Source organism: Numenius arquata, chromosome Z (assembly GCF_964106895.1).
Source record: "Numenius arquata chromosome Z, bNumArq3.hap1.1, whole genome shotgun sequence".
Classification (NCBI taxonomy): Eukaryota; Metazoa; Chordata; class Aves; order Charadriiformes; family Scolopacidae; genus Numenius; species Numenius arquata.
Window position 1 is genome coordinate 68,993,473 of NC_133616.1, and position 20,208 is coordinate 69,013,680.

Genomic DNA, 20,208 nt, shown 5'->3' on the forward strand with positions numbered 1-20,208 from the left:
AAAAAAAAAGTCCCAAATCTCATCTACACATTTCAATGAGCTCGATTTACATTAAGAATAATGAATGTTTCCAGTTAAACTGGCAGTGGTGATGCTTCAAGGGCTCAAATTTAGCACAGTACTTAGGTAATTTACTGGCCTGAAAATTAAACAGCTACTCTTTGAGTATCTGAGATTCCCATTTGCCATTTCTCTGTTTTTAATTAATTATCTCTGTAAGGGTAAGGAGAGATATTAGGAAAGAGCAATTGGTAGAAACCAACACAAAGAAAGACAAAAATATTTATTTGTTTCTACAGATAACCAACTATTTTTCTCAAAGTAGGCATATGTGGAAAATAAATAAAATAGGCAGTTCATAGTTGCTCATAATAGTTTCCAATGCCTAAATATATTTTGTGGAAATCTGGATCACGTGTGATTCTATTTTTTAACAAAACTGTGATTAAGAAATAAAAGTATATAGTTTCCTGGACCACATTAGGTTTGCAATTATATGTTCTTAATGGTTTGGACTATCTAAACACTACCTTATTCTCTACATACCTTTGACTCCCTCAAGAATAAGAATTACTAAAATGTTCCATTAAAACACCATCACATACACAGCTATACAAATATATAGAAATAGGTATAATAGGTATAAAATGGTACTAAATATTCTGTCCTTCCTCACCCCACACTATTCATGTCTTTACTGTTTATCCCTACCACATATTTTTCAACTTTAAAATCAACTTATATATTCTGGCACAGAACTTTCAGTAGCATGGCAAATGTACAAGAAGCCTTTCCTTTAACAGTGCCCCTCTTAGTCAGAAAAAACAAACCACTTTGGTTTGGGGAATTTTAAATGGAGTAACAATTTTTACATCCTTTACTAAGACAGGCATAGATAAGGGGAGGAAACCAACTCTTGGTAATGAAGAGCATCTTGTGTAAACAAAATGACTACCAGGCTAGTACTTTTCCTTCTTTTATCATCTTACCACACAAAATTCTAGTATAATCCCAGCCCTAAACTATTTTTCAAAATTGCAAGGACTGGAAAATTACATTCTGATCTTCCCAACAGGAATAAACACGTGGGGTTAGGGTGGTGCATAAATCTTGAAATCACCATCGTAACATGTAACAAACTTTTAAAGTAATTACTATTATGAATGCTCACTCACTATACAATTTCAAGGGTTCCAAGAGTATCATCTGTGCATACTGAAATCTCTAGACAAATTAAGAAAACATTGTGAAATCCTTGCAATGGCTTCACATCCCTTTGTTTTGCTTGCATCATCCTTTCTTGTTAAGCACTTTTTTTCTGGTGTGTTCTCCATATCTGTGAACCTACTGCAGCACTTCAGTTTTTCTACCATGAAACAAATTATTTCTGCTACAAACAGAAAAAAAAAATCACCTCAGGCTCTCAGGAGGCTCTATTGTGGTATTCTCTGAAGTTAATTTAAATTTACATGTTTTCAGGCAAAGCTCTACTACAATCTTTACAGAGCAGGACATAAAAATCCCCTTTGTCCTCCAACCATATTTTCCCCATCCATGCACATGTTTTCATAATCTTCTCTCTCACATGATTTATTGCACTCATTTAAAAAGCAACCTTAACTCAAAACATTCACCTTCCTATAACTTTTTCCTTTTAATCTGTTTAAAATAAGCATAAAATCTCTCCAAGGGAACAAATGTAAGACAGAAATAACCAACTTCTTTTTCCATATAATGTTAATGATTACTTATTCTACCTACGCATAAGTTCTCTGAAAACACACACAAATATTTACATATGTTTAAAATGAAAACACAAATGAAATCTGTGTAGAATAAAAGATGACTTTCCATAGGTGAGTATCCACGTCCCAATTACATAGAAGCTTGTAAGGGTCTTATCATATCATCCTCAAAGTAAAGCACTGACTCATAGTACTGAACCTGTTGACAACAGGCAGAGAACATTTTCCAGTAGGTTTGTTTTTTCATTAGGCTGTTAAATTTTTACCATGCACCTCTCCTTCCAAGATGTCTTTTTAACAAGTTTTTATTGCAAAGTCCACTCTTTTACAACAAACTAGATCTGTGCATAACTGTCTTCACAACCGTTCCCAGTTACATTAAGAACTGCAGTTTTAGCTGAACTTGACACTGTGAAAAACTAAACTCGGGTAGCTAGAGGACAGCAGTACGAGCATGAGGACTGCAGGACTGAGAATGACTCAGGAAGGGAAGGACAATCCTGCAGTCTTAGTCACAGCATGCCAATGACATTACATGAAACATAGCAGGTGCCAAGTACTTCCTCCTCTCCCAGAAAAAACGGAAAATAACTGTATTTTAAAAAAAACCAAAACACTAAAAAGCAGCAATTTCTTCATACCCTGTCAGTCAATGCTTGATCTATACCTGGAACAGAAGGCTTTACATAGTTGTATATTTTTATATATGTATATATAGAGACATCAGATTAGTCTAGGTGTGAATTTATTGAATCTCTCTAAAAATCTCTGAATGAGTAAAGAACCATTATATTCCCTGAACTGGCTTTTTTTTTAATGCTGCTTACTGTATTGCATTCTCAAAAATCACCACTGCATGCTGTATACCACTCCTTTAAACACTCTCTGTACAATTAAAATGCCTCAAACATTTATAAACATCCTTCCTTTATAGACTGGAATCTATAAGACAGCAGAAAAGGTCGTAATAGTCAGCAGCACAAACCAATTCCAGTTCTCCAATTGAACATTTGAAGGCCCAATTCTTCAAAGCGCGTCACATTTTCGAAGTACAAAGTTCAGAACAGTTTCGAAGTACAAGTTCAGAACAGTGATCCTGTGAATTTCAGTTTCAGCCTGTGATACTCAGACACCCTCCTGCTAGTCTGACTCCCAGACTTCATCTTCCAAATTCCATCATCTTGTTGTCTCCCATCAGCCACTGATTAAAGAGCACCACCCATGTTTGAGTACTTCGGGATATCTGGGTAACAGCTGCCCACAGACCATAAGAATTTTATGGACAAAGCAAAGAAAATCCATTATCGAAGAACTGCAGCTCCAACCAGTCACTAACCATGACATTATTTTCCTCTCATTACTCCTTCTCAGAACACAACTTCTTGCAACAAGTAACACAGGAAAGCTGACTTCTTAGGCTATTTTAGCTCATGCCTAGCTCTCTTTGCCTGTGGAAAGAGTTCTTGAAGGAGAGGGAACAAACACACCATTTATGCCTACATGACTGAAGTCTGTATCATAAAGCACTGCATACAAAGGGAATTAAGACTGCAAACAAAGCAAGCTTTATCTGGAATTTTTATCTTTTTAGAGACTCTGCAACATTTAAAAAATTATTGTAATTTTCCAAATGAAAGCAACTTAAAAATGACAGAATATCGAAATGCTGTTCCTCCAACAGACCAGTATCAGTCTCAGTTTCATCAGCTCCAACAAGGAATTTAAAAACTCTTGAAAGAAAGGACAACCGATATTCCTGACCCTGGAAACCACAGAGCAGAAGCATCATGTGCTTGAGATACCCAAGCTGAGCGGAAAAGTAGCTCTGGCAGAAACTCACATGTGAGAGCTCACATGCTACTGCTTTGTAGAGACTTGTAGGGGGGGCACAGTTGCATGTACACAGCTGGTTCTGAAGCACGGCAGGCTGAGACAACATGTTTTTCAAAATCTATCTTTTCTAACTCTTTGTCATGTCTGTTTTTCCATATCAGTGCAAGTAACAAGTACGCAGGGTCAGAATTTACATCAAGAGAATGTTTTATATGATGCTGTTGGAAGCAAAGGGAATTTTTCAACTGGCAACCACTTAAATTATTAGACATTTTACTGAAATGAGCTGGCATTAACGAAAACTTGGAAGTCCTGCAAACTCCACATGTTACAGCTTTAGTTTTTCCATATAGACAAACAGGACAGGTAGCTCTCAGAAGAAAGTCAGAGAAAACACAGAATAGTAAATCAGAAATGACTTCTTGGAAAATTCCATTTTATGGACTACTGTTATACTGTTTATTTATTGTCTTGATATTGTGTATTCTGAATATTAATTCTGATATTTGAAGACAGAGAGAAGTTTATCTCTTGGGAGGCAACCTGCACAGTATCAGAATGCTGTGAGTTTTTCCACAAACAAACAAAAGAACCCCGCACAGAATGCCCCCAACAAACTCAAGACTCCATACTTGTTTCCTTCCTCAAAAGTGACCTGCACCACTTGGACATCATCCACTTTAAACACCCACTGCAGCTAATTTTGTGTGTCATCAGAAAATGAATTCCCAAAAAATCAACACATCTGGGAAGGGAGTGAAAAGAAAACTCTACCGAGACAAAACTCTCCAGAGATACAGGTCATTCACTGCTTGTGATTCTTAATTGCATCAGGATCCATTCAGCAAAATCTGTTTGATTGATTAATTTAAGGCCCTGGTTAGAAAAATTGCAGGACAAGAGTATCTGGATGATACTGAAGCTCTGTAACTACATTAAACATTCCCTACAGGGTTGAAATGGAATGATTCATTTCTTGCTAAACGGCCAATAGTCAAACATGCTCTAGACTTCTTGATCTTCTGTCAAAAGGTCTATTTTATTCAAAAGATTTATGCCAGTATATCTAGTAAAGCATAGCTCAAGTTAGAAAGAGAGAACAAGCAAGAAAAATACCACAACACATGCACATCTCTACAGGGCAAGATGGAAAAAACGTCACCTACTTCTTTGCAGAAATATTCATGAGCACACAGAAGAAATATTTTATGTCCTTGTTCAGCAGGATGCAAATTTTAAGCCTTAAAGCTTTTTAGAAGGTCAGACACTTCTAAATTTTTCCTAACTGGTTATTTTTCATCTTTAAGCAGCTTACACCATGGTACTGCAACTCATCATAAGCACTGGTTGGTGTTTAAAGAACTTCTCAGGAACAGGAACAGATTTGAGAGGGATAAACATTTATTATACTACCTGCTATTAGTCTTTGATACCACTAACCAAAAGGATTAGTTTTTTCTGTCAATGGTCATTTTTCAAGCAACTGTAGGTGGCTGTATACTCCATTCCGCTGAACAAACGGCGAAGGGCAAAAATGGTTATTAGCCCTCTGTTCCCAATACCCTCTTCACTAAGCAGCACTTCCTCCTGTCTGAGAACTTTCAGAAAACATTCTTCCTCTTGGAAAAAACTTAACCCAGTGTAGTTGACTTAGAACTGAATATAACTTACAGGATAACCACAGCCATTGACTTCAGTGATAAATAAGAGTCATCGCTGTAAACATTTTTAAAATATGCACGATAGTCTACTTATCACAAATCTCACTACATTATCACGCTGTGAAAAGTTAAGGGGGAAAAATGTTAATTATGAAAAGGAGCTTAGCCACATAACTGTGGTAACACAAAAACGAGTGGTGAATGCCACAGCTGTCATTGGAAATTAATACAGTTCAAGTTAATTCAAATGCCATCTGCAAACTGACTCCTTCAGTCTGTCTCATACTCTATACTAATTTAATAGCTGAATGGCAAGAGTCATTTCTGCCAACACCTTTTTCATTTAAACACTAAAAAAAAATATTCAGAAACTTTGGTGCAATTTTTGTGCCAGCTTCCATTTTCAAAAAGGATTTTAGGCAGTTATGTGTCATTCAACAGACACATAAATGTAAAATCTTGATAACATTTCTCCAAGCTGTCCTTCACACGAAAGTCTGTATTCCTGCCCATGAAGTTCCCAAGTTCTACACATTCCACTTCCTGTACACAAGCATCATCACTTAAGCACAGATGCTACTGAGTAATTTGGCAGATAAGCCTTCTTACAATTCTCAAAGTCTGCTATCTGTGGCTCCTGCAAGATCTAATTGGAGAGGAATTCTCTTTATAAATCTACCTGTCAGAGTAAACCTTAAAATAAAACAAGTGTGGTGGTTACTCTGTGTCACCTGCTTTATTTCCAAAAATCAATTTTGCAGTAGCAAAGTTTCCCAACTTCTGCTTTATAGGGTCACTACATCTTCTTTTATCTCACGAACTTAGCATTTTATCCACAGTAACAATCCTGACATGAGGATTAAAGGCTTGGAAACAAAGACCACCATATGAACAAGGGGATCATTGATGTCATCTGAAAATTGATGGACCTGGAATCTTGATGGACCTGGAATCAATTCTGATATAATCACACAGTGGGGAACTTGGATTCAAATACTCAAAGTAAATACTTCTAGCTACTGGGCCATTAGGGTTGCTGTATCTTATCTAATGAAGTGACAGCTGCTAGAGAGCACCTTCCTCTACATTTAACCACCCCCCAAAGAAGAAAATACTCTCTCACCATTCCCTGCTCCTTGCTCACCCTGCCAACTTTTGATGAAGGCTATTCAGAAGAATTAGACATCTGTACCTCCTAGACTGATGCTGTGAATTTTAGGACGCAGCAAGTACATCAGTGACAGAAACAGAAATGCTGATCTAAGCTCTCTTTCCTGGTTTAAGTGGGTTGCTCTAACTTTGACTTCAAGCACATGAATCAGAGGGATGAGACTTAAGTTCAGTTACTCCATATATAATCAGAGGCTAAGCAGACATCACAGTTAGCACAGTTCAGCTGATGCTCAACATTTTCATTGCATCTCCAGTAGCAATATACCATAGGTCCCCTGCCATGTCTAAATTGCTTTTGAAAATACTACTCAGTGTCTTGATACTTGTAGCTCCAGACTTTCCTGTCTTAGTTGTCCGATACCTGCCTGTGTTGACCTTCAGGGGAGGATATATTTATTTACTCAGGTTTTTGCCTGTGGAAAGTATATGCCATTATCAAGTGGGACTGTGGACACATGGAAACATACCTGGACAGAATCTGCCAGCATTTCAGGTTTCCCTGACTAATACTACTACTACAGAAATGTAACTTCTTCAAAACTTTAAGTACTTTTTTTTTGGGTCATGACGGATTTGCTTGCACCATTTGTTGTAAATTTCACCAATTTTCAACCTTTTTTTTTTTTTAAACTACAACAGAATACAAATGTTTACTTCTTCCTTCTATGTAGAATTTCATAATAAACAATCATTAAAATCCATCAGCCTTATGAAAATAATGTTTTAGATAGTACATTAAACACATTGTCATAACTTAGCACAAATTTTAGCTTCATGTTATGCATTGGTACATACATATACATATACGCATATACACACACAAATATACATATATAAAGACCTGAGTTATATCAGAAAATTTGAACTATTAGTGAACATCATATATGACTCCTTTTTCAAAAAAACCCAAACACTTCCATACCTAGAGCACACAAAACTTTACCTGATCAGCTGTTGTGACATCAGAAATTACAGCATCAGGGGGTCTCTTGGGTGGATTCCCTGGTATCTAAAGCAAAAGTAGTAGTATTAATATTCCACTGCAAAAATCTTTTATCTGTACCTATGCCAGAATATGTCAGGTATGTATAAAAAGCAACTGCATTTACAAAGCTGTTAAGGTTCCTCCCACCCTTTCTACATTTACAGACAAATAGAAAAAGATATTTAGACCAGAAAAAAATCTCTTAGTTAGGCTGGCTTTACAAAGATAGCAATCTGGAGGCATCAGATCTGGCTAACAGTTACATGCTATAGCTGATCAGTTTGATTACATTTCTTTCAAACTATCCAAAAAAAGCTCAAGCAAGAATTATTCATTCAGAAAAAATAGTTGTCTCATAGAACATTATGAAGCTTTTAAAATAATACTTTGAAAAGCACAATGGAGTACAAAATTATTTATTACCTCACTCATGGACTACATCACTTTTTTCTTTTGTTTTTACATGCTGCATACTAAGCCCCAAATTCTTGTAAAAAGCTGTTCCTTGTGCAATCTACTGCTTCATTGTTCAGTTTTTAAGATTTAAACTTTACCAAAAGGCTGACAGGGAACATCCCAGATCATGATAAACACAAACACCATAACCAATTCAAAACTATTAAAGTTTAAAACTATTGAAGTTCAAAACTATTTAAAATTAAAGCAGCAGTCCTTCTTGTGATAGAACAAAATGTAGACTAGTTAAGAAAATTCAACAGCCTCTGCATGTAAGAGGCCAGTTTGAAACAATAAATTTTCCTACTTTGTCTTTGCAAACTTTCCCAATTAGAAAGACTTTCACATCCCTCTGTGCCAAAAAGAAATCCCAAGCTGATCAAATGTATTTTATAATGTGTCTTTTTGACACTTTACACTGTATTGTATCTGCAAACTAAGAACATATTTCCAAGTCAAGGTCTATGATGAGCAACACGCTGTTTAAGTCATGTATCTCCTCCTGAGTTGGGGTTTTCTTGCCCTCATGGCAGAGGGGTTTCCTTCATTATTCATGTGTTGGCTAGTTTTAACATCTTAATGGCTTGGTATGTCAGGTTGGGTTTCTTTAAACCTACTGGAAATAGATTGGCAAGCCATTCTTGTTTCGAAAGCATGGTCGGTAGTGTCGTTGTTAGCAAGCTGAGTAATGTGTAGGTCCATTGTGGTTCTTTGAAGTGACAAAAGCAGGAGTGATGTTATCCAGACTTCCACACAAGAGGTGGTTTTGCTCTGCTAGTTTTAGATGTGAAACTACACAGCACTCAGTTTCTTTTGATTTATCTTTTCTTTGGTAAAGAGCTTACGCAAACTAAGATTTAGTAGAATTACTACAGGTGGAAGTCAAGTTGCTTCCTTTCGTTTTAGAGCTTATGAAAGTTTCTCTTTCTTTGGGCTTTTTTTGGTTTGTTTTGAAAACCAAAGAGGAAGAGGGGAAAAAAGATTTTAAGTTTACATCCAAAAATCCCAAAGAATATTACTTATCGTATTACAGATGTACAAAACATGGATGTTTCATTATAAATTTTCCAAAATACTGAGCTTAAAATGGCCTCTATTGAATTGACTGTTTAGTACTGTAGTGCCTCAAGGCTCTAGTTCACAATAACAATATTCAGTCACAGCTGGCACTACCCTTAAACATAGTATCGAATAAGAAAATAGTTATACCTCAGATACCTGAATAGCCACTTCATGCATTTGAACATACACAATGTACGTTCATGTGATATTGTTTGTCATTTTCTCCCTCCCTCCCAAAATGCAGGAGTTCCACTACACTGGAAGTGAGAAACTATAAAGCTACTTCTCACTTTTCCTCTTAATGCTTTCCAAACCTCTTTTAACGCAGACACATGGATTTATAAAGAGCTACACCTAGAGATCTCTTCTAGAAATTGCAAGTTCAAATCCAACACCACATACTTGAGAACTTCTCAGCTTTTTTACTAAGCTAGTCTTTTTACTAGAGCAACATCTTTTAACATTAACGTATGATCATACCTATTAGCACAAATTTAACAGATGAAAAACAAGTTACTAAACTAAACATGAACCCTCTCTGTACACACACATACACAATATTATCACTAGCTAACAATTTATTTTTACATATAAATAGCCCTCCCAACCCCTTAAACAGAAGCAAAGAAAATCTCTGAAGTGGAGCAGCAGAACACGCTGTAATGCTAAACTGATGATACACAGATCATGTATTCCCAGTTGGAGACGTAAGCACTGAGGCAGAAATTGAAACGCGATCATGACAGCAGAACTGAGATAGGTTTAAATCAGGACAGCCCTGTAGCAGGCCCCTAAAGTATCTAAAAATCTCAACCTCTTTGTCACTCTCCTTGCTGTCGATGCTTGAACAAGAGCAGCCAAAAAATCCACTCTTAAAGCTACATGTAAGAGAGGTAAAGCTCCCCAAAGCTACTTGAGAAAACCAATACTTACAAATAAAAGCCACTTCTCTGTTCTTGTTCTGATCTAAGAGGAATCTAAATTTATTCAGAACAGAAGTAGATTGAGAAAATAAAACCTTTCCCAAGCTAGCTATTAACAAGAAATTATAAAGTAGAATTTTAAGGAATTTAGCAAAGTCCAAAGTACAACATGTAGCAGATTTTACCACTTCTACGGAATTAATTGGGTGAGATTACAGCCTGCTACACTGTCAAATTCAAAAGACCCTCTTCTAAAATATCTAATACAAATCCTCTAGAGACACGTTCTCTCCACATCACCATGCATTTTATATGAATTTCAATTTTATTTTAACTTCAGACATCATTTTCTAATTCCAAGTCTACAGAATTTAGATTCTAAATATCTTCCAGAGAATTTCCTGTTCTCTTTTCCATTACGATATTTTATATCTGTAATTTCAAATATTTAAATGTAGAAATATCTCATCAGTTGCATGTTTAGCAATTCACTTTTCTCCCTAATTGTCAAAACAAAACCATTGGTTTCCCAGGCCCTGAACCTTTTCACTCAGGCTCCTCACGAACAGAATTATTTAAATTCCATTTGAGTTTGTGGGACCACACTGCTCAAATGCTAGTTTATCCTTTCTTGTTGATACAGCAAATAGTTCTCTTGCAGTGCTGAGAGAAGTTTTTATGTTGTTATTTTTTTTTAAATATGAATACATGTGCATTTACCTTGGCCTTTTCTGATGTTCGTTTTCCCCCAAATCCTCCAGCTCCAACAAAAAACAAAGAGAACTGATTATAACACACTAGGTCCTTTCCACAATAGGTATTCACTGAAAGACAACAAAACAGGAAGGTCATATATTGTCTTCAATCTCCTTTTTAATATAGCTAGAATGTGTTCTTAACAACAGAAAAGTTCAGCTTTAAGCATGACAAAGCTCATTTTAACAACTGAAGGGACAATGGTCAAACTTTCACATTGCCCTGTTGCAAGTCACTTCCTGACTAGTGAAGACTAATGATCTGTTTCAAGTAACATTATCATTAATTTTATCTTTAAGAAAGCATTGAAATTAAAAAAAGAGCTATTGAAATGCTGATGACATTCAAGGTGCTAAAGATATTTGACAATGGAGTGATGTAATTAGTATTTATTTCACCATCTCAAACTGCATTAGCCATTTATTTAAATATGATAGAATTGTGCCATAAAATATGATGTATTAGAAGCTATTAAGAATTCTTAGTGTGTAAAGCACATTACCAACTCATAGAAAAAGCAGTACTAGTACCTTGTATGAAAAGAGCTCCAGAGCAAGCTTTAGTTTAAGGTGACCTGTTCCTTCTTTTGAAGAAGTTAAACTTCTTACACTGAATTGAGATTCAGCCTCGTATTTCCAGTTCATGCCTATTCTACTCCCTTACACCTTAGACTGAAATTTACAGTATTTGTAATAACGTTCATTTCCAGTTCTGGAAGAAATTTAAAAGCACTAAGACTCTGCTCACAAACAGAACTTTTGTGTGTTGCAGAAACAGGCTTAATGTTAGCTGACTGTGGAAGCAAAACACAGATAAGAGGAAAAAAGTGACAGTAAAGATATTTTTACAATTTTATCTGTACACTGAAGGAATAAAAGTTTAATTGTTTTTAGAGATTCCCTGCCTATTAACCTACTCTTGCAGTCTAATTTCCCAAGGGACTTTGGAATATCCACAACTAAAAATATCAAAATTCTGAAAGCAATAACTGACCAAATTCCAGAGACATTCTGATCCTTTAACTTAGATACAAGAGGAAAGAAATGGGGTTTGGTTTTGTTTTGTTTGGAAGAGAATAATGTAGACATAAAAAAAGAACTGGTGACATGCTCTTAAAGATGTCTGCTTTGCAGATGATTCTACACAACATACACATATGATTAACCTTTGCAAATCCACCCTACAAAACACACGCAGACACACACACACGCACACACTCCCTTGCTGAAGGGTGGCAGAATCTAAAATGGATGCCTTCAGACAGGAATAGATATAATTATTGAAGAACTTTGTTCAGTTTGCATACTGCACTATTCCACCTACATAGGAAAAAAACCCAAACCTTCTCTGAAATCATCTTCCAAATACAGTGTTCTTATTTCAGTACATTAACTGCCCAAGAACAATTACATTTTACATTTACACAGCTATTGCTAATTAGCTCATTTCTCAGCTCTCACTGAGCTTTAATAAGCAAACAGTTTTTACTGTGGAAAGGCTGGCGGTTATTGGTACAGCTACTTAAAAACTGAGCCTGTCAAATTTTACTGCATCCCCTCCAAAAATTACAAACCTTCTTACCATCTATAAGCAAGACTGCTCCTGATCCTTTGTCAAGAACATCAGCAACAGTTGAAACTGAAGTTAACTCTCCTGTAAGAAAAGAAGAACATGTACATATTGTAAGGTTTTGCTTAAGTTATGAAGTCCACAGATCATGCTTTACACTTCCTTACTAACAATAATGGTCATAATAATCACAGTAATAGTCATAGTAATCACAATCATCGTCAGAATAAAAGCATCTGGGAATCTGCGCAAATCTTTGTTCGCAGATGTGTGGGATTTATTATTTTTGTTTAAGTTTTGGTGTTGTTTTTTTAATAGAATATTGCTACAGTTTATGTATTCAGAGCTAAACACAAGTCGCATTTCAGACTCAACACATCGCTAACTTCAAAGATAGTTCAATCACCTTCAATCACTTAAGGACTGCCCACAAATTTCAAGAGGGCTGAGACAACTACAGTTCCACAGAAGAGAAGCTCAGCTCAGAGCTTGGGCCTGTGTAAGTTTGTCTCTAAAGCAGTTATTGCTCTAGAGAGATATGTAACCATGTATGTTTACATAATCGGCCTACAAAATGGAAAAATAAAAAGCTTTATGAAGTCCTGGCAATAAATTATTAATTATAAGACTTCTTTGAAGTTAATATAAAACTTTTACACATCTCCTTTTTGTTTCAACAGGAAACCATGTCATTTATCTGTGGCTTGCAATAATATTTTTTTTCCTTCGACACTCAGTAAAAGTTTATTTTTAAAAACTACTAATAAAGAAACCCAGACACATGCATGCCTATCCTGAATGAGCCTAATGAGCACCCCTCAAGTGTTGTAAACTGGGAAAACACAGCCATCTGCGAAAACAGCTTGCTACTATAGTAACTAGTATCTTAGAATTTTGACAGGAAGACAAGTAATTGTTTTTTAGCCTCCTCATCAAGATGTCTGTTCCTCCTTTACTTATATAATTTAAATCTTATGCTTTTATAGGCACACAGATGCAACCACTCCTGAAGAATTTTTAGGTAAACATCCCAAAAGTTCTACGATAAAACCTTAGAGAAAAAATTAAAATTTCTGCTTGTAAGTATCAAGTTATACGAGTCATACACCAGCATGTAGTGTACTTGCTTATTATATCAAAGATTAGGCATGAGTTTACTAGGTATACTATAGAAAAGCAAACCAAGAACACAGAGTTTCATAATTCCTTCAATAATGCAATAGGTTGCCTCTCTTCTCCCCTACCCCTTGTGAAAAGAATATGCAAAAAATCCAATTGGAAACAGAGCTTCCTTATTTCCATTTATAAGATGGCTACAGGAACTGTTGTCATACCGAAAAGCAAATCAGCAACACAAAAGGACTGACCTGAGGTTGGTAATGGTTTATACAGTTCCAGATATTGCTCCCCATGCAGCATCTATGTAAAGAAAGGCAGCACTGTAACAACAATCAATATATTCTATTGCTTCCCTCAACACAATTGCAAGGAAATACACCATTATTTTAGAAAGAATTCAGAACAAACAAACAAAAAAAATCCCCACAAGTTTCTTGTTTTGTTTTTCCAATTTATCCCCAACAGAAAATATTTTCAAAGGAAGTTTAAACTTTTGTGGTTTAATGAAAGCATATTGAACACAAAATTTAACAAAAAATTGATCATTCATAGCATCTTAGGAAGATACAGGTAATAGAAGTGAAGTAAGTGAATCATTTCTTAGGATGTAAGAATACAAAACACTGAATTTTCCTTTTCTAGAATTAAAGGAATGTATTAATATTACAAACTTAATAATTGTAAACCACCTTCTAGTTATAAAAAGCACAAACAAAATTAGATACTTAACTTTTACATACCTTTGCAAGATCAATATTTAGTCCTGGAATAGAAGGAACACCATCAAACATTGAAGTCTGAGCAGGAATTACTCCAAAGCTAGGTAAACAACAGAACTCTTCACTTCCTTCAAAGAGAAATTTTAGGTGATCTGGATCCTTAGTTGACATTCCCACACCAAGGGCATATAGAATAGGCTCTAAGTGAGTGTATTTATACACGTTAGTAGCCAACTCCCGGCCAACAATGCTTGCCTGGAAAATAAAAGTCAGTATAAAATAAAACTTTACAATAGTTAATATTGCATTTGTATTCTTTCTATGATACTCATATCAAACAAAATTCACATATGAGCATTTTCTTTATAGCCACATGTAAACATAAATTATGAGTAATAAATATACCATAAAATATTAATGCATGTTTTGCAGTACAAGCAACCCTAATGTAATGCATTACATTTCACTGAAAGCAATTTACTTCAAGAATAAGTAGTATAACTTCATACAGCTCCGCTTCCAGCGATGCATAAGAATTTTTCTAAAACAAACCACAAATGAAATATATTAACAGATTGAAACAAGAAAAAATTACCTATCTAGAGAGAAAGAGGCAGAGCAAAACCACACTGCCCAACAAGACCTGTCCTCTGCCCCTTTTCTGAATGATACCCTAATAAAAGAGGCCTACAGAACTTACAAGCACTTGTATTCTGTATTATTCAGTCTACTTAGCCTTAAGTTTTCCCACCATCAATAAGAACAATAAAGAGTGGAGTCTGGAGATGTTTTGTATTCTGCTTCCTTACTTCACAGTTTAAAACCCACCTTACTTTTTGCAGACAGCAAGCCGGAGTAGAAGCTGATCAGCAACACCAGTGTCTCTGCTCAAGTTTTTCACCTAACTTTGAGTGCATCTGGTAGATTGAGGTACTTACCGTGTCAACAGATGAAGAGACCACTGATCCAGAGCTTGTTGAATTCATAGAAACATTTCCTTGAGACTCTATCTGGCTTAGTGCATCATTCAATACACTTATGGATTCTAGAGAAAGGCATTGGAAAAAAAACACATATAAATAGCCATAAACAAGACATTCCAGTTAGACACGCAACAAACATGCCAGCAAATGAGATATAGCCTGGTGCTTCTCAATTAATTTTTAAACAAAATAAATATACATCCACAGTAAATTGAGCATAGTGCTGCATTTTACTGGTATCTACACAGCAGTTGATGATAAGTGATCTCTATACGTGTTCCATCTGTTCTGCACCCAGCAGTCAACCACACACATATCTAATTTAAGTGACCAAAACACAATTGGTCCTATACAACCCTATTCAAGCCAAGAGGAATACGTCAGTAAATACTTTGTTTTAGTCCTTGAACTACAGTGTTAAGAAGATAATGAGCATTATGTATCAACTGTCTCGGAAGTAAACATCTGAAAATTAGTACTGCTTTTCTTATCTTGAAAATTATTTGCAATACAAATAACGGGTTTCATCTCCTGGCGGTTACCCTCTTTCCCAAATCACATAAATAAATAAATTAAAACTGAGGCTTGAATAATGCCAAGATTACAAGCAAGGTGATGCATGGCTGAGACACAGCACTCAGCTATAGTAAAGGCAGGCCACCAAGGACAGCTTGCTCCTTGAAGCTCAACATGGCTAAAATCAGTATTAAACTGAGGCAAAACTAAGGCAAAATCTGAAAAGAAGATTACCAATGTGTATTCTACACGCAATGATGTCAATACAACCAACAATATAAAGGAAACCTGTAATTTAATAATGGTGCAGAATACTATGATCTCCTCTTCAAAGAGCTTTCTTCCAAAATATATGATATGACTGGACTCTCAAATTGGTGAGCTGGCAAGTGTCTGGCTGAACACTAAGGAGATCATGGAACCATAGAATGTTTTGAGTTGGAAGGGACCTTTAAAGGTCATCTATTCCAACCCCCCTGCCCTGAGCAGGGGCATTGCCAACCAAATCCGTTTGCTCAGAGTCCCATCCAACCTGACCTTGAATGTTTCCAGGGATAGAACACCTACCACTTCTCCGGGCAACCTGTTCCAGTGTTTCACCACCATCATTGTAAAAAAATTATTCCTTGTTTCTAGTCTGAATCTACCCTCTTTCAGTTTAAAACCATTACCCCTTGTCCTATCACAACAGGCCCTAAAAGTTTGAAACTAAGAAGTTTCAAAGTTTCTCCCCATCTTTAAGGTCCTCTTTAAGTACTGAAAGGCCACAATGAGGTCTCCACGGAGCATCCTCCAGGGTGAACAACCCAAACTCTCTTAGCCTGTCCTTAGAGTAGAGGCATTCCATTCCTCTGACTATTTTCATGGCCCTTGTCTGGACCTGCTCGAACAGGTCCATGTCTTTTTTGCATTGAGGACTCCACAGCTGGATGCAGTACTCCAGGTGGGGTCTCACCAGAGCAGAGCGGTAGAATCAGTTCCCTTGACCTGCTGGCCACACTTCTGATATGGCCTAGGATATGGTTGGCCGCCTGGGCTGTGCGCACACATTGTCTGCTCACATCCAGCTTTTCATCCACCAGTACCCCTAAGTCCTTCTCCACAGGATGCTGCTCTCAATCCCTTCATCCCCAGCTTGTATTGATACCGGGGCTTGCCCTGACCCAGGTGCAGGACCTTGCACTTGGCCTTGTTGAATCTCATGAGCTTGTCCAGGTCCCTCTGAATGGCATCCCATCCCTCAGACATGTCAACCACACCACTCAGCTTGGTGCTGTCTGCAAACCTGCTGACAGTGCACTCACTGCCCCATCGTCTACATCATTCATGAAGATATTAAACAGTACTGATCCCAACACAGAGCCTTGAGGGACACTACTCATCACTGATCTCCACCTGGACATTGAGCACTACCCTCTGGATGCAACTATCCAACCAATTCCTCATGCACTGAACAGTCCACCCACCAAATCCATATCTCCCCAATTTAGTCAGAAAGATGTTGTGGGGGACCATGTCAAAGGCCCTACAGCAGCAACATCCATAGCTCTTCCCTTGTCCCCTGATGTAGTCACTCCATCATAGGCAGCCACTGGGTTAGTCAGTCAGGACTTGCCCTTGGTGAAGCCATGCTGTCTCAAATCACCTCCCTGTCCTCCATGTCCCTTAGCATAGCTTCTAGGAGGATCTGTTCCATGATCTTTCCAGGCACAGAGGTGAGCTTGACAGAAATAGCTCAAAGGGTGTAATTTTGGCAAAGATAACTTTTCTCTCTGGGCAACTTGTTCCATTGTTGCACCATCCTCAGAATAAAGAATTTCTTCCTAATATCTAATCTAAATCTCCCCTCTTTCAGTTTAAAACCATTACCCCTTGTCCTATCACTACAATCCCTGATAAAGAGTCCTTCCTCCTCTTTCCTGTAGGTCCCCTTTAGCTACTGGAAGGCCGCTAAGCAAACCTAGTAGGAAACCTTTTCCCTAATGTAATTATTTTTAATATTGGTTTGGGGGTATTTGTTATACTACCAGCGAACTCTAAAAACCTTCAATGTCCACTACTCCAGGATGGTCTGCTATTATAAAGCAAATTATTAGCAGATGGCAGGGAAAGATTAACCTGAAAAACAAAGGTTGAAAATAGTCACAGCAAAGCCTGTCTCTTTCCAAAAATTTCCCCTCACTTTCTAAATAGGGCGTATTGCATGTGAAACATACCCCTTAACTATGGGGGAAACAGCATCAGTGTTTAAACCCTTTTTAACCACATATGAAGAAAGCTAAAATTGAAGCTGGAACAGATTTCTTCTTATGTAAATTTTTTGTTTATATACACACAAAGTATACATACATACATACACACACCTATGCGTTTTGCATTAATTTGCTTTATACCAGAGATAAGCTTTTGAAATGTGCCAAGTCAACCAGTGACAATACTCAAGTTGTTTTCTGTACCTAGACAGCTTCTAAGAGAATTAAAAATGCATGTGAACGTAACAGCAGATTACAGACCTCTAAAATAGTAGATTTAGCTGTAACTAGCTTGTATTGGTACAACTGAGGAGGAAACTGAGAGATTGCCTCATGTGGGTGACAGATATAATTAATTCTGTTTTCCTAGATAACAAAACAACTAAATATACTAAACTGTGAAATACATAATGCAGAATGCTGTACACAGTAAACAATCTGCAAGATAGGGATAGTTGTCTTCCACCTATCTCACAACACAATCTGATTATTCCCTGTGCATAACAGGAAGAGTCGAACTAGAACACAAGAACACGTAGCGTACTGTGGGGGCAAGGGCTACTAGATCTAGCTTAGTGTGAGAAGGAATACACAGAGACAACATGCCAACGTGCAGTGCAATGTGCAGCTGTGACCTACTGCTCATGCACCACACATTCAGAAGTTCTGTATCATATTTAATTCGTTTTTTCTGCTTATGCACAAGCAGAGGAGCCCAGGACCTCTTAGTATCTCAAAACATGGAATCATGTTACCATGACAAATATGTCAGCTCACTAGGTCCAGCTGCAAATGAAAGCTTGAACAATTCTCTTCTAGTACTAGTTAAGCCAAGTCACAATATTCTGCAATTGCTACTGCCTAAGAGCATACAGCGAGCCGATTACAGTGACTCACTGATGTACACTGTAAGTTGATCCTGTGTCCTAGCCTTAAGGCTCTGATTATGCTTATTTTCTTGAAAGATTTCTAGTCTGTTCTGAAGTGGTATAAAGTAAGCTAAAACTATTATTTAGTGTAATCATTGTAAGAAAATAACATCATCATGCAAATTAGGAAAGAGCTCTAACACCTAAGTCACTGCAGATTCACTGCTGCCTCAGAGGCAGTGACATTTTCATGTTGCGTTAAGTAGATGGTTACTTTTCACTCCTGCTAAAGGGAATGTTGAATACATGCAAGCAAAACTACCTCTTCCACTTCTCAACTTCCTAAAGCCTAAATTCTCACATAGCCTCTTAAAAAAAGTCTGTTCTCAGATTTTTCTATTGTTAAAAAGATGTCATGGAGTGAATGCACAACTAATATTACCTTTAGCTAGTTAACAGAACTATACCTAAAACTGTGTGGGAGTACAGAGAAACTGCCAGAACTTCTCCGTGTACATTAAGGACTGAGGCTGTAAAGCTCAGGGACTAACTACTGAGAACATTCAAAGACACTTGAGGCATTAAAAGGAAAGTGAAAAGGCAGGCATAGTCTATTACAGCAACTGTGTCAGATGGCTTCTGGGGTAAAGGGAGGAGTTTGGGTGAAAGACTGTACTGCACAATGAAAAGCTGCTCCTCTAGGAAGATGTAGCATAACTACCAAGAAAGATTGCTTTACAGAGTGCATTATCATGATATCTGAAAAGCTTCAATGAGTTACTGAATTAACATCAACTGTCAAATCAAGTGACAATCCGCGATTTCCTATTAATTAAAATTGCACAAACCCTCTAGAATCATATTCTGGTATGCAAGCAAGAGTTTTTTAGCTTGATTCAGTCCATGTGCAAAGAAAACAAGTTAAGCCTAAAAACTGAAGAAGTGCTTAAAAAAGTCAAAAAACAATGGAAAGAAAAACTTGGATCTTTTTACTTAAACTGGTTTTCAGAAAACTAATTCTTAACGGACCACCACTAAAACATAATGATGAGACAGTAGTTCCATTTACTTTTCAAGAGTTCAGCAACTCCAACAGAATGACCCTGACTAGAATACACAACTATGAACGTGCTGTAATTAAACATCAAATCAGTGCTTTGCTAGCCAGGTCTCTAAATGCATAATCATTCAGCCATTAGATGTGGAGCATTTAATTTATTTAAGAGAATGATTTCCTCCTATAATTGTAGAAAAGAGAATTCTAATTAAAAAAAAGTACAACATGAATCCAAGTATCCACTTATGTATGATTGTAACACATGTAACAAAAAATTACCTTTAAAAAAAGCCCAACCAACAGATGAAGCTCCTACTTTTTTGTAATCTAGAACAAATAAACTCAAACTGCTCTTATCAGTACGCCCAAAATTATGAAACAAGATTAACATCTCTGATTATGAGATTTTTACTATATTACGAGCAAATACTTCATCTAATTGGTACTTTTTTATAACCATACATAATGGTTAGTACATGATTGCTCTTCATAGCATCAAATTACTTAAATTAATGAAATCTCCTGGGAGA

General features: G+C 36.7%; 1 protein-coding gene across 4 annotated transcripts in view; it reads right to left on the minus strand.

The window, feature by feature from the left end:
* The window catches only part of HSD17B4 (hydroxysteroid 17-beta dehydrogenase 4), a 60,397-nt gene that overhangs the window by 22,387 nt on the left and 17,802 nt on the right, over positions 1 to 20,208 (minus strand). For 2 of the 4 annotated variants that reach the window (XM_074166825.1, XM_074166824.1), the window contains 6 exons: positions 14,949 to 15,046; positions 14,023 to 14,256; positions 13,531 to 13,582; positions 12,176 to 12,247; positions 10,559 to 10,662; positions 7,356 to 7,421 (listed from right to left, as the gene is read on the minus strand). In XM_074166825.1, the coding sequence (XP_074022926.1) occupies positions 7,356 to 7,421; positions 10,559 to 10,662; positions 12,176 to 12,247; positions 13,531 to 13,582; positions 14,023 to 14,256; positions 14,949 to 15,046 (626 nt within the window). Of the gene's footprint in view, positions 1 to 7,355; positions 7,422 to 10,558; positions 10,663 to 12,175; positions 12,248 to 13,530; positions 13,583 to 14,022; positions 14,257 to 14,939; positions 15,047 to 20,208 lie in introns of all 4 variants that reach the window. The other 2 variants (XM_074166823.1, XM_074166826.1) reach the window with 2 other exon arrangements.